General features: G+C 43.3%; 3 protein-coding genes across 7 annotated transcripts in view; 2 read left to right on the forward strand and 1 right to left on the reverse strand.

The window, feature by feature from the left end:
• The window catches only part of serpine2 (serpin peptidase inhibitor, clade E (nexin, plasminogen activator inhibitor type 1), member 2), a 14,161-nt gene extending 10,695 nt beyond the window's left edge, over positions 1 to 3,466 (forward strand). For both annotated transcript variants that reach the window (XM_042063194.1, XM_042063195.1), the window contains exons 8-9: positions 978 to 1,061; positions 2,765 to 3,466. In XM_042063194.1, coding sequence (XP_041919128.1) covers positions 978 to 1,061; positions 2,765 to 2,802 — 122 coding nt within the window. In that variant the 3' untranslated portion in view covers positions 2,803 to 3,466. The remainder of the gene's footprint in view (positions 1 to 977; positions 1,062 to 2,764) is intronic.
• Positions 3,467 to 3,656: 190 nt separating this feature from the next.
• Positions 3,657 to 15,000, forward strand: part of wdfy1 (WD repeat and FYVE domain containing 1) — a 29,359-nt gene continuing 18,015 nt past the window's right edge. The window contains exons 1-5 of one of the 3 annotated variants that reach the window (XM_042063191.1): positions 3,657 to 3,876; positions 4,746 to 4,813; positions 5,248 to 5,321; positions 6,246 to 6,300; positions 12,792 to 12,942. In XM_042063191.1, the coding sequence (XP_041919125.1) occupies positions 3,740 to 3,876; positions 4,746 to 4,813; positions 5,248 to 5,321; positions 6,246 to 6,300; positions 12,792 to 12,942 (485 nt within the window). In that variant the 5' untranslated portion in view covers positions 3,657 to 3,739. Of the gene's footprint in view, positions 3,877 to 3,919; positions 4,139 to 4,745; positions 4,814 to 5,247; positions 5,322 to 6,245; positions 6,301 to 12,791; positions 12,943 to 15,000 lie in introns of those variants that run through there. The other 2 variants (XR_006022823.1, XM_042063193.1) reach the window with 2 other exon arrangements.
• The window catches only part of dhrs12la (dehydrogenase/reductase 12-like a), a 27,966-nt gene continuing 20,168 nt past the window's right edge, over positions 7,203 to 15,000 (reverse strand). Inside the window, exon 11 of one of the 2 annotated variants that reach the window (XM_042063198.1) lies at positions 7,203 to 7,232. The gene's annotated coding sequence lies outside the window, so the exon portion shown is untranslated. Of the gene's footprint in view, positions 7,233 to 13,128; positions 13,146 to 15,000 lie in introns of those variants that run through there. The other variant, XM_042063200.1, reaches the window with a different exon arrangement.

A 15,000-nucleotide genomic window follows, 5' to 3' on the forward strand; every position in this document is an offset into this window, starting at 1 on the left:
TTTTGGTGTATCCTACCCGCCGACCGAAGCAGGATCAGTTTACATCCTGCATACAGCACAGAGGCAGGCTAACGAAACTCTAGCGATTGTTGCAAACGTGTGTATAATGGCAGAGCCAGTGAAGAAGCAGCGAAAACCCTCTACTGAAGAGGCAAAGAAAAGAGAGAAAAAGCATCAAGCCTGCCTGGTGTCCCTTTAAAGTGTGTTGTAGCACTAGTGTAGTGTAGTACTTAAAGTGTGTTGTAGCACTAGTGTAGTATAGTACTTAAAGTGTGTTGTAGCACTAGTGTAGTATAGTACTTAAAGTGTATTGTAGCACTAGTGTAGTGTAGTATTAGCCTGGAAAATCCAGACCCTGATAATCTAGAAAGATTAACGGTCTGGCAAAGAGCAATGTAATGGCCCAACTCGAGGGGCGGCAACAAGCATGCATTTAAAAATCTCACTGCACGCAATTGGATAACACTAGACCATGTTTACTCTGAATGATTTCGGACTTCAACGCAATCGGATAACACTACGGCCAATGTGTACTGTCCTCCAACGTTGCAGCGCTGTCTTCATCAGTTTAGCTCGTTCCCCGGAATGCAAGGGGAAAAAGTAACGTGCATCATTGCTCTTTGCCAGAGTGTCTCGCAGAGACAATTCCATTGTGTTCTCGCGAGAACTCTGGATTTCCAGGGTAGTGTAGTATAGTACTTAAAGTGTGTTGTAGCACTAGTGTAGTGTAGTACTTATAGTGTGTTGTAGCACTAGTGTAGTATAGTATAGTAAGTAAAGTGTATTGTAGCACTAGTGTAGTATAGTACTATATAGTACTATGACTGTTCAAACTGGGATAGTGGCCCATACTACTGTCATCCTCCATAGAGTGTGTGTGTGTAGTGTGTGCGTGTGTGCGTGTGTGCGTGTGTGTGTGTGTGTGTGTGCGTGTGTGTGTGTGTGCGTGGTGTGTAATTTTCTATGTTGCTTTTTAGCTGCGATCCTGTTGGCCCGGTCCTCCCCACCATGGGTCAGTGTGGACAGACCATTCCTGTTCTTCATCCGCCACAACCCCACAGGTACACACACACACACACACACACATGCACATGCTCACACACATGCTCACGCACATGCACACACACACACACACACACACACACACACACATGCTCACACACATACACACGTGGGCAGACACACACACTCACGCACATGCTCACTCCCGCACACACACACACACATGCTCGCGCACATACGAACACACACACATGCTCACGCACATACACACATGTGGGCACACATGACCACGCACACACACACACTCATGCACACTCACGCGCACACACACACATGCTCACGCACATACACACACACACACACACACACACACACGCACACTCAAGCACACACACACACACACACACACACACACATGCACACTCAAGCACACACACATGCTCACGCACATACACACACACATACTGTACTGTGCAAAAGTCTGTGAAAATGCTGCAGTCAGAATGCTTTCAAAAATAATGACAGATAGTTTTTACATATATTATGTTGCATATGTTTTTAGATAATCGAATTAATATTAAGTGTGACTTTCTTTTTTCCAAAACTGCATACATTTGCCCATAGCTACACTTGCAGTTTTATCCAGTATTTGCCAGGACAGGTGGGTTGTCAGGACAGGTGGCTTCTTTGAAGCGATTGACACAGTTCTTTGGAGGGTTTAGATTCTCTTGATTCCACTTGTCCATCTCCATGTAATCATGTTCCCTGGACTCGGTCAGTTCTAAATGCTGGTCTGTAATCGTGTTCCCTGGACTCGGTCAGTTCTAAATGCTGGTCTGTAATCATGTTCCCTGGACTCGGTCAGTTCTGGAAGCTGGTCTGTATTGTCCAAACTGTTATGTGGTCAGTTACTTTGTTATAAACATACAACCTTTGACAGTAATGTCCTATCCTTATTAACAATTAACAATAGGAAATACCATATTTCATATGTTCAAGTGCTGTTTTTTAAAATGGTTAAGTATTCTAGTCTTACAATTGTATGCTGTTAAAGAAGAGGCATTCAGCAACATTCATTCTGAAGCAGCAGAAACCAGTATTTATTGATGGCTAAAAAAATATTAGCTCTTTCATTTTTAAAGCGTCCTGACAATTGTAGATTTTTTTCACAAGTGCCTTAACGGTATACTACTGTATGCAAGATTTTCCCCTTAATATAACCTTCGTGGAGCCAATTTGATGGTAAACAAACCTGTAATAGGTGAATTGCTCACCTAGCATAGCTATACAGCATAGATGTAGCGAGTCGCTACCGAGAAAACCAGCCATGCAACTTCAAGAACAGCGGCCCGACAAATCTCGCGAGAATCGTGAAACATTACCTTGTCAGTAGATATAGCTTTTTGGAGATGGTTTAGTAACAGAAGAACAGTGCACACATACGCTCACACGCACACACACACACACACACACAAAGGCCACCGTGCACACACACATACACACAATACCACTGCCCGCACACACACACACACACACTACGCCACCACACACACGCACGCGCGCGCACACACACACACACGCACACACACACTACGCCACCACACACACACACACACACACACACACACACACACACACACACACACACACACACACACACACACACACACACACAGTTTATGCACACTTCCCTTTTCTGGACCTCAGCTGGCAGGTGCCTCTGATCTGATCTAGACCTTTCTGGAATATTCTCTTTTGCCAGGAACTATTCTCTTCACCGGCCAGATCAACGAGCCTTGAGCCAGTGGCGGACCTTCGCGCGCAGGCACACACACACACACACACACACACACACACACATACACACACACACACACACACACACAATCCCATTGGCATGAGGAGTCCTTATTTCACGGAGTCTGGAGTCTGGCATAGACTCTGATTTTGCTCTGACTTGTGCATTTTACCCTGACATGTGCATTTGTGCTTCTTGACCTCTTCTGTCTGCTAATAGCTAAAATGTTCACACTCACTCACACATACACATACAGACACACACGCGCGCGCACACACACATAAACACGCAGGTCATATTGCACATTTAGCTTTTTAAAAAATGTGCTGTTTCATAGGACATGCCCATGGTTCATCACAGTGCTTTTCCATTTGTGCACACCTACCATGTCTAATGTATTTTAATATATATCCCATTATCTAACACCCAACTCGAGGAGAGGGATCTTTTGCTTGTGTAACTAACTGTAGTGTTCGTTTTATTGTTTTTAATACCTTAAGTTTTATATTCTGTCCTGTCTGTGTTTATCTATCATTTTATACACTTTGACGAAAAGGCCTTTAATATAACATTGTTAGATTTGCCTGACATGTTCAAGATGACTACACACTAGCCGGATTGTACACAGTGTGTGATATTTAATAAAGTAGGCTTTTTCATTTTGGACTGAGCTTGTTGTCTCCTGATTTTAATGTGTTGTAAATTGAGTTGATCATTTCAAGAGTTGAAATTATCCTCCGTCAAGATAAACACGTTTGTCTTGGTGTAATTACACCGTAAAACGCAGATAGTGTAGGCTATATTTAGCTAGGCGAGTTTATATCGTCCATTACGGTAAAGAATTCCAATGTTGTGATGAACTTCCTTGGTGGTCAGCTGATTTCGTCTGGTTGAGTGGAGGAGGAAAAGGGAGAAATTACAGCAGATAAGAAAACAACCATGGCGGCCGAGATTCATTCCAGGCCTCAGAGTTCGAGACCGGTTCTGTTGAACAAGATCGAAGGCCATCAGGATACCGTCAACGCTGCAGTACTGATTCCCAAAGAGGATGGAGTCATCACTGTCGGCGAGGACAGGTCAGTTGGTTGGTGCCTGCTGGATGAGGGGATATGCTAACGTTAAACGTTAGCTAGCAACTGTATCTTTTGAGGTTACTTGCCATCTTCATTGATAAAACAGACACGAACTTGATCTACTTCTTACTGAAGCAAATAGTAGGCTAGTTCTAGAAGGAAGGTATCCTTAATCAGGTAGCTAACGTTAGCTACTACCCCGACGACATGATTCACGAGAAGGAATATTGTCTCTAATGTTGGCATTACCTCAAAGCTGCCTGATGTGAGTTTTGCTGGTCGCCAGCAAACGGTAACTGTTAAAACTTCTGAAATGTTATAATACAATGGTGGTGGTGGAAATGTTTTATCGTTGGGTTGGTGGTAGACAAACCAAGTGTTGTTTGGATGGAATTACTACGAGCTAACGTTATCTAGTCGGTCAGCTAGCGTTAATACATCGCTATGATGGGTGAATAGGCTACGAAAAGGGGAGCTCTCCTACCCAAAGCGCTAACTAGATTAATTTGTTACTGTAAGAATTGAATCTACTAATTTTTAAATCCAAAAGTTTCTAACGTTAGAGTGAACTTTAGAACAACATTTGGTTGTGTGCGTTGCGCGTTCTATAAATCTGGATAGCATGCAGCATAGTTTAGTGTCGGGCTTAACGTTAGCTGTCAGTGTTTACCTTGCAGCTAGCTAACATCACAGAGGAGCTTCCTCAAGTAGGTCACGTAGCAGCTTGGTCACTTTGTTATGTAGTGAAGGATGCTTGGCTACAATAGTCTGTTACGGAGGCTTTGGAAGAAGGGATTGGACGCCGAAAGAGACATTGTCACGGTCCACTTTTGCTCTTGGGAATGAAGCCAAATGTTCCTGTCTGCTTTCAGGACGATTCGAGTTTGGCTGAAGAGGGACAGCGGACAGTACTGGCCCAGCATCTACCACACAGTGTCCTGTGAGTGCCACAAACGCGCACACACACACACATACACACATACACAATACTGGCCCAGCATCTACCACACAGTGTCCTGTGAGTGCCACACTTACATACACACACAATACTGGCCCAGCATCTACCACACAGTGTCCTGTGAGTGACACACACACACACACACAGAGCACTGGACAGGAGAGAATCCCCAGGCTCCTCACAGTGCTGAGTTGTTCATTTAAAGCGGTTACTACCTCTTCTCTCCCCTCTCCTCAGACCTCATGCACACACTGCGTTCTCCTTTTGCTTTTGAGATGAGTGTAACTGAGTGGCAGTAAGGCTGATGATGACTTTCAGCTAGAGCAGCTGGACAGGCGCACACACACACACTGCATGCCATTGGATTCCTTACAAAACCACTCTTTTTCTCTCTCCTCTCTCTCTCTCTCTCTCAGCTCCATGTTCCTGTGTGTCGTACCACCATGATAGTAGACGCATCTTTATTGGTCAGGACAACGGCGCCATTGTGGTGAGTGTGTGTGACAGGCAGTGAGCAGATCTGTCTGTGTGTGTGTGTGTGTGTGTGTGTGTGTGTTTGGGTGTGAGGGACAGTAGAGATGTCACTTCTGTGTTTCAAGGCCATGTTTCCCAAATTGTGTGCCAGTTTGGGGAAAATATCCATATTGATATATCAACAGTTTGGGGAAAATATCCATATTGATGGTTAGGCTATTGAAATTTTTGTCAATCGGCACATTTGTCCATCTTTCTTGAACAGTAACAAATTCATGTTGTGTCTTAATAAGATTGTGGTGTGCCGTAAGATTCATAGTAAATAGTGTTGCCGCTAGAGCACATGAACTATTTTTTAAGTCTATAGTGTCAGTTTTTCTAAAATTACAGAGGACACAATAATGTGCATAAATTGTAAGTAAAAAAAGTTTGCAAACCATTCAGTATACTGTACAGTCAGTTATGTCTATCAGTAACAAAATAAAGTGCTTGCATGTAAACTATTAATGGAAAAAAAAAATATGTGTTGCGGATTCGGTCTGTATCTGAGTGTGTGAGAGAGGGAGAGATGAAATATGTGTGTGTGAGAGAGAAAGAGGGAGGGAGAGATGGAGTGTGTGTGTGTGAGAGAGAGAGGGAGGGAGAGATGAAATATGTGTGTGTGAGAGAGAAAGAGGGAGGGAGAGATGGAGTGTGTGTGTGTGAGAGAGAGAGGGAGGGAGAGATGGAATGTGTGTGTGTGTGAGAGAGAGAGGGAGAGATGGGATATGTGTGTGTGCATGTGCACATATCATTTTCATTGGTTTCATTTGGTAGCTAACTCCATATTTGCTCGAGCGTAGAGCACAGTTTCTGTATTTGTCATAGAGTGAAGTGAAACTGTGCTGTGCGCTCCCGGGGCAGAAGTGGTGTTGAGCTGAACTCTTCTGTCTGTCTGCAGGAGTTCCTCATCTCGGAAGACTTCAACAAGATGAATCACGTCAAGACCTATCCAGGTAACACAGGAAGCAGCCGCTCCACCTGCCACACAGAACTCTGGGAAACGTAGTCAGTTACAGAGGGGGAAAGTAGTTTGTAAATGGACCAGACTTATGCATGGGTCAATTTGGGAGTGTGTTTCTATGTGAATGGATCAATGTGTGTTTCTGTGTGTGTGTGGAGCAGTGTGTGTTTACGTGAGTGGATATATCGGTGTGTGTATGTGTTTGTGTTTCTGTGTGTGTGGTGCAGGTTCGAATCCCAACCAGTAGGCACGGCTGAAGTGCCCTTGAGCAAGGCACCTAACCCCTCACTGCTCCCCGAGCGCCGCTGTTGTAGCAGGCAGCTCACTGCGTCGGGATTAGTGTGTGCTTCACCTCACTGTGTGTTCACTGTGTACTGAGTGTGTTTCACTAATTCACGGATTGGGATAAATGCAGAGATCAAATTTCCCTCACGGGATCAAAAGAGTATATGTACTTATACTTATACTAATACAGTACTTATACTTATACAATATTCTGGTTTAATTCGGAATAAGGACAATATTCCGATTGTGTGTGAGTCAGGTAAGTGCATTATTCCAGCTGTCATAAACCGATTAATCTCATATTCCGTATTCCTGCTACCATAAACCGATTAATCTCATATTCCGTAATATTCCTGCTGCCATAAACCGATTAAGCTCATATTCCGTTGAGACGTCATGACGCAGACACTACTTCAGGTGCTCATCACTGGTTTATTCAGAACATGCCGATTAACATTCCTTTTTCTGATGAATCATCTTATTCTGAATATTGCCGTAACCAGAATATGGACCTGAATCAGGATATGGAAACATAGTAATTACATAGTAGAAACATTGTGTGTGTGTGTGCGCGTGTGTGTGTGCGCGTGTGTGCGTGTGTGTGTGTGCGTGGAAGTGTGTGTGTGTGTGTGTGTGTGTGTGTGGAAGTGTGTGTGTGAGTGTGTGCGCGCGCGCGTGTGTGTGAGTGAGTGAGAGAGAGGAGGATGGAGAAGAAGGGAGGGGAGTTTTACAGACTTGTTTTCCAGAACCCAAGGATGAGTCATTGGAATCTAATGAGGTGTGTGTGTGTGTGTGTGTGTGTGTGTGTGTGTTTCCATTTCCTGTGAGAAACAGCGATGAAACATGTAACTGGGAACAGATCAGATTATTCTCTGGTTACAGGGTGGGACTCACACACACACACAGACAGACTGACCCACAGATCTATGACATAGCTGTCTGGAAGAGCCTTGAGCTGCTGTCCATGTGGTGGAGTGAGTGTTTGAGAGCAGGACATACTGAGTTTCTCAGGCATGCAAACTCCTCACCTTTCTGCGAAATTCGCCGTTTTGAATCCAAAATGACTGACTTACGTGGTTTGTGCAGTAACGATGAGAAAATATTCAGGGGCGGGGGGGTCAACGTGAGCTGAGTTTACTATTGTGCAGACGCAAACACATCTTGGTGTTGCCAGAGCGCCATTAAAAATTTCAGCAACGAATGTTAGGCTATGTGCGTTTACTAAACATCAGTGGAAGCTTGTTGCTGCAGAGGCAACGTGAACAGAACGCTCGTGCAGGTATAGCCTCCTTTTGTGAGCGCAGATAGGCCTAGATGCGTCTGAAATGTCAGCTGGAATGTGAGCACGGCGAGGAGAGGTGCCTAGAGATGTCACAGGTGGGCTAGTTGAAACGTTCAACTTCTGTTAGCAAAAGACGTTGAGATTAGCGGTTTTGTTTTAATTTTGCTAAAGTTAGCGATTTGAGACAGAAATATAGACACAACGAGTTAATTTGATGAATAGGTTACGTGCTGTACTTGGTCTAGATCTGAAGTACCTGATCTGAAGTAGCCTGTGCCTATAGGGTAGGCTACAGTTTAACATGTAGTGTGAACACTATTCACACAACACAACTTATTGGTTGGTTAAACAAACTAACTAGCCACAATCTGTAAGTAACCTAGGCTGCAGGATAACACTTGTTATGAAACAGTGTGCCCTCCACAACACACCCACCCCCCTCTCCCCCAACATTATAAATCAATTACACCATATTGCTATGTAGCATAGTAATGTTATACACCATTTGAAAGCTTGGACACTTGGGAATCCATATATGACAACCCTTTTCATGTACAATCTGTATAGTGCTTTACATTGTCAGATTAATCTTACTATGTCTCAATTAAATTGTATCAAATTGCCCTCCTCCCCCTCCGGTGCTTCCCTACCTTCTAGCTGCAGTGTGTATCCTTATCAATAAGATAGATGCAGCAAATTAGGTATTGAAATAGGCACAGGAATCCTTATTTTTATCCATTGTTTTATCCAATATTTGTTGTGCAGATGTATAATCCATCTTATCCACACCCATTGAACCAACAAAGAAAATGCAAAGACATTTCTGTAATTATTCCATAGTGTAGTCATTCCATCAGAACCTCTGACAAACAATCCAAATAGTCCAGAAACCACACAGTAAGGCTTTTATTGTCAGTATGCATTTTGGGTAACCAAAAGTCCTATGGGGAGTTTCCATTGGGCATTTTACAAAACGCATGAGCATACCTTAGCAAATAATGGTCTAAATGACTCATTTTTCATTTTATTTTGATCTACTTTTGCACACGGCTTCACAAGACCTGGTCTAGACACAAAAATGCCCATTCCATAGGAAGTTAAAACATTTCAAATCGATTTTACAAATTAGTCTAGTCTACCCTATTTTATATAATGTTAGTCTGAAATAGTGTGTGTCTCAAGCAAGTTTCACCTGGTTTGGTTCAACAAATATTCAAACTTATCATCTTTATTCTAATACTATGCCTACTATGTCTTCATGTCCAATAGGCTTGAAAAAAGAAAGAAAGAAAACTCATGTAGATTGCTTAGGAGGAGAGGAGGGCCATGCTGAAGCATGCTGCCAAACAGTGCAACGGGCCCCTCACACTTAAGGAGAAATAGGAGAAGAAGACACTTTTTTTATATTCACTTATTTTTATCATACATATGATATTTTTGGCCACAACTAATTTTTTAGTGATTTTATAGTTTGTTTTCTTTGTAAATCTCTGGTTTTGGGCCATTTCATACTCCGTGGAAGCTATGCACTATTGTCACTTCACGTGCCCTTCTCACCTTTTTCACCCCTGACCAGTTTGCATGCCTGGTTTCTTCTGTTTGAGAGCAGGACAAGAGCAGGACGTACTGAGTTTCTTCTGTTTGAGAGCAGGACAAGAGCAGGACATACTGAGTTTCTTCTGTTTGAGAGCAGGACAAGAGCAGGACATACTTAGTTTCTTCTGTTTGAGAGCAGGACATACTGAGTTTCTTCTGTTTGAGAGCAGGACATACTGAGTTTCTTCTGTTTGAGAGCAGGACAAGAGCAGGACATACTTAGTTTCTTCTGTTTGAGAGCAGGACAAGAGCAGGACATACTGAGTTTCTTCTGTTTGAGAGCAGGACAAGAGCAGGACATACTTAGTTTCTTCTGTTTGAGAGCAGGACAAGAGCAGGACATACTGAGTTTCTTCTGTTTGAGAGCAGGACATTCTGAGTTTCTTCTGTTTGAGAGCAGGACAAGAGCAGGACATACTGAGTTTCTTCTGTTTGAGAGCAGGACAAGAGCAGGACATACTGAGTTTCTTCTGTTTGAGAGCAGGACATACTGAGTTTCTTCTGTTTGAGAGCAGGACAAGAGCAGGACATACTGAGTTTCTTCTGTTTGAGAGCAGGACAAGAGCAGGACATACTTAGTTTCTTCTGTTTGAGAGCAGGACAAGAGCAGGACATACTGAGTTTCTTCTGTTTGAGAGCAGGACAAGAGCAGGACATACTGAGTTTCTTCTGTTTGAGAGCAGGACTGAGTTTCTTCTGTTTGAGAGCAGGACAAGAGCAGGACATACTGAGTTTCTTCTGTTTGAGAGCAGGACTTAGTTTCTTCTGTTTGAGAGCAGGACTTAGTTTCTTCTGTTTGAGAGCAGGACAAGAGCAGGACATACTTAGTTTCTTCTGTTTGAGAGCAGGACAAGAGCAGGACATACTTAGTTTCTTCTGTTTGAGAGCAGGACAAGAGCAGGACATACATAGTTTCTTCTGTTTGAGAGCAGGACAAGAGCAGGACATACTTAGTTTCTTCTGTTTGAGAGCAGGACATACTGAGTTTCTTCTGTTTGAGAGCAGGACATACTGAGTTTCTTCTGTTTGAGAGCAGGACATACTGAGTTTCTTCTGTTTGAGAGCAGGACTTAGTTTCTTCTGTTTGAGAGCAGGACTTAGTTTCTTCTGTTTGAGAGCAGGACTTAGTTTCTTCTGTTTGAGAGCAGGACTGAGTTTCTTCTGTTTGAGAGCAGGACAAGAGCAGGACATACTGAGTTTCTTCTGTTTGAGAGCAGGACTTAGTTTCTTCTGTTTGAGAGCAGGACATACTGAGTTTCTTCTGTTTGAGAGCAGGACATACTGAGTTTCTTCTGTTTGAGAGCAGGACATACTGAGTTTCTTCTGTTTGAGAGCAGGACTTAGTTTCTTCTGTTTGAGAGCAGGACTTAGTTTCTTCTGTTTGAGAGCAGGACATACTGAGTTTCTTCTGTTTGAGAGCAGGACATACTGAGTTTCTTCTGTTTGAGAGCAGGACTTAGTTTCTTCTGTTTGAGAGCAGGACTTAGTTTCTTCTGTTTGAGAGCAGGACTTAGTTTCTTCTGTTTGAGAGCAGGACTTAGTTTCTTCTGTTTGAGAGCAGGACTGAGTTTCTTCTGTTTGAGAGCAGGACAAGAGCAGGACATACTGAGTTTCTTCTGTTTGAGAGCAGGACTTAGTTTCTTCTGTTTGAGAGCAGGACATACTGAGTTTCTTCTGTTTGAGAGCAGGACTTAGTTTCTTCTGTTTGAGAGCAGGACATACTTAGTTTCTTCTGTTTGAGAGCAGGACATACTGAGTTTCTTCTGTTTGAGAGCAGGACATACTGAGTTTCTTCTGTTTGAGAGCAGGACATAGTTTCTTCTGTTTGAGAGCAGGACATACTGAGTTTCTTCTGTTTGAGAGCAGGACATACTGAGTTTCTTCTGTTTGAGAGCAGGACATACTGAGTTTCTTCTGTTTGAGAGCAGGACTTAGTTTCTTCTGTTTGAGAGCAGGACATACTGAGTTTCTTCTGTTTGGGAGCAGGACATACTGAGTTTCTTCTGTTTGAGAGCAGGACATACTGAGTTTCTTCTGTTTGAGAGCAGGACTTAGTTTCTTCTGTTTGAGAGCAGGACTTAGTTTCTTCTGTTTGAGAGCAGGACTTAGTTTCTTCTGTTTGAGAGCAGGACTTAGTTTCTTCTGTTTGAGAGCAGGACTGAGTTTCTTCTGTTTGAGAGCAGGACAAGAGCAGGACATACTGAGTTTCTTCTGTTTGAGAGCAAGACTTAGTTTCTTCTGTTTGAGAGCAGGACATACTGAGTTTCTTCTGTTTGAGAGCAGGACTTAGTTTCTTCTGTTTGAGAGCAGGACTTAGTTTCTTCTGTTTGAGAGCAGGACATACTGAGTTTCTTCTGTTTGAGAGCAGGACATACTGAGTTTCTTCTGTTTGAGAGCAGGACATAGTTTCTTCTGTTTGAGAGCAGGACATACTGAGTTTCTTCTGTTTGAGAGCAGGACATACTGAGTTTCTTCTGTTTGAGAGCAGGACATACTGAGTTTCTTCTGTTTGAGAGCAGGACTTAGTTTCTTCTGTTTGAGAGCAGGACTTAGTTTCTTCTGTTTGAGAGCAGGACATACTTAGTTTCTTCTGTTTGAGAGCAGGACATACTGAGTTTCTTCTGTTTGAGAGCAGGACATACTGAGTTTCTTCTGTTTGAGAGCAGGACTTAGTTTCTTCTGTTTGAGAGCAGGACATACTTAGTTTCTTCTGTTTGAGAGCAGGACATACTTAGTTTCTTCTGTTTGAGAGCAGGACTTAGTTTCTTCTGTTTGAGAGCAGGACTGAGTTTCTTCTGTTTGAGAGCAGGACATACTGAGTTTCTTCTGTTTGAGAGCAGGACATACTGAGTTTCTTCTGTTTGAGAGCAGGACATACTGAGTTTCTTCTGTTTGAGAGCAGGACTTAGTTTCTTCTGTTTGAGAGCAGGACATACTTAGTTTCTTCTGTTTGAGAGCAGGACATACTGAGTTTCTTCTGTTTGAGAGCAGGACATACTGAGTTTCTTCTGTTTGAGAGCAGGACTTAGTTTCTTCTGTTTGAGAGCAGGACATACTTAGTTTCTTCTGTTTGAGAGCAGGACTTAGTTTCTTCTGTTTGAGAGCAGGACTTAGTTTCTTCTGTTTGAGAGCAGGACTGAGTTTCTTCTGTTTGAGAGCAGGACTTAGTTTCTTCTGCTCTCTTTTTCATTCCTAGAGGAAGAAAATCAAACGTTTATCTGTGTGTGTCACTGTGGGAGAGGGAGAACCAGGAAAAGTTTAATTTCTCTTTATCTCTGTGTGTGTGTGTGTGTGTGTGTGTGTGTGTGTGTGTGTTGTAGCGCACCAGGGCCGTGTGTCCAGCCTGCTCTTCTCCCAGGCCAGTGAGTGGGTGGTGAGCTGCAGCCACGACAAGAGCGCCAGCTGGATGTGCACGCAAACCGGAGCCATGCTGGGACGGCACGCCTTCAGCGCCTGGGCCTCCTGCCTGCAGTATCCTACTGTGTGTGTGTGTGTGTGTGTGTGTGTGTGTGTGTGTGGGCCTCCTGCCTGCAGTATCCTACAGCTGTGTGTGTGTGTGTGTGTGGGGGCCTCCTGCCTGCAGTATCCTACAGCTGTGTGTGTGTGTGTGTGTGGGCCTCCTGCCTGCAGTATCCTACAGCTGTGTGTGTGTGTGTGTGTGTGTGTGTGTGTGTGTGTGTGGGCCTCCTGCCTGCAGTATCCTACAGATGTGTGTGTGTGTGGGCCTCCTGCCTACAGTATCCTACAGCACTGTGTGTGTACACTTCTCTCTGTGTGTGTGCGTGTGTGCGTGCGCACGTGCACAGAATTTGAAAAATAAAAGGATATTGGTCCTCGCGATTGTTTTCAGTTCCGTATCTGAAATGGTCTCTTTCCTGACCACTGGGAAGAATCACATCACATGGTCGTTCACATTGGTCAGAGCGCTCAAATAATAGCAGCCAGATAACCATAAGCAAGATAACCAAACGCTTGACAGTAGTCATCCATGTTGGTAGTGTCAGTAGTCATTAGTCATCCATGCTGGGAGTGTCAGGGTCCGTGTAACGCTTTGCAGTGCTTTGTTCTATTTGCTCCATCCATCTGATCCAAATAAAAAATGTGCCAAGCGATTGATAATGTCCAAGGTGCCAAGCGATTGATAATGTCAGCTCGAGATCAGAACTTCAGATGCAGAGGAAGACATTGCTGCGTCCTGACACTTATGAGTAGTCCTACGTGTTCTAGCCTATGCTCTGGGAGGCTTTGAAGACCTACATGAGCATTACCAATGAACTTGAGCCCTAGTAGCCTACAGGCCAATGTAGGCTATTTGCTGTTGAAATGAATAAATGGATAAACGGATAAATTAGGCTCACTGTTGTGTCTTCGTTTAGCCTAATGAAACCTAGTCTAGTGTAAAGCGTTAAATAAGCAAAAATGCCATGTCAAACAGTGCTTGGGGTAGCCTGAATAGCCCAGTATAGCCAAGACTGACGTCAATGGCAAAGCATTCTGCTTTGGGGAATTATTTGCTATGGCATGGCCATGGTATTCAAATATAGGCTACTGTAGATCTGTTCAACATAGGCTGAAAGTTATGTTTAACGTGCCTTCTCCCAAAAAGTTTTAGTTATTAATCTCTAAAGTAATGAGTCAAAATCACAAACAACTTCAGGTGGCGCTCTCTTCCACCATCTAGCCTGGCCCAGCTAGATGCTGTTCTCCCCCCGGTGCTCGTGGTTCAGTCCAACCACAAGGGCAAAAAAGGAAAATTAGAAAATTGACACATCATTTCAATTTTTAACTTCTGAACAGAAAACCGTAACTGTGCTCAATTGAAAATCACAATAAGCAACAATAACCCATTTACTGTGCCGTCCTAAAGAATGGATAACGGATTTTTAAGCCTATTTTTATATTTTTTCATGTGAATTCTGCAAATAGAACATACCACTGCAAAGCGTTACACGGACCGTGTCAGTAGTCATTAGTCATCCATGTTGGTAGTGTCAGTAATCATGAATAACTACACAGCTGATTTCCTGAAAAGGATCACACGAGAGTCATGTGATTAGTCATGTGATCAGGGAAGGAAACAGGAAGAGAATATCTGTATTTACGCCATCGTTACGTCAAGTTTGTGGACTTCTCTGTCCGCGTTAAAGGGCAACTTGGCAACTATTTCAACGTAATAAACCCGTTTAGAAATCATTTGGATGGTTAAATTACCTGTTCCGGTGAAAATGGTGACTTTCCCCGCTGCGCCTAGCGTCCCCAGGCGGAAAACCAACCTTGCAACATTGAGACTACCGTCCCGGAAAGAGAAGTGAGAAACAAGAAACTAGTTTTAAATCGTGTTTCTTACCTTGTAACATCCACATTGTTCTGCCGAACTTGTGCTAACCGTTTCGCTAGCTTGTAAACAAATCCATGTGCTTTATCGTTACCTTTTTCCACAGTTTGAAATGGCATAATGCACAATTTCTCCAGCAGAGGGGGAAATATAGCTAATCCTACAAAGTTTTCCTTTAAGTCAGGAAAGCAGAT

The sequence above is a fragment of the Alosa sapidissima genome, chromosome 15, assembly GCF_018492685.1.
Source record: "Alosa sapidissima isolate fAloSap1 chromosome 15, fAloSap1.pri, whole genome shotgun sequence".
NCBI lineage: Eukaryota > Metazoa > Chordata > Actinopteri > Clupeiformes > Clupeidae > Alosa > Alosa sapidissima.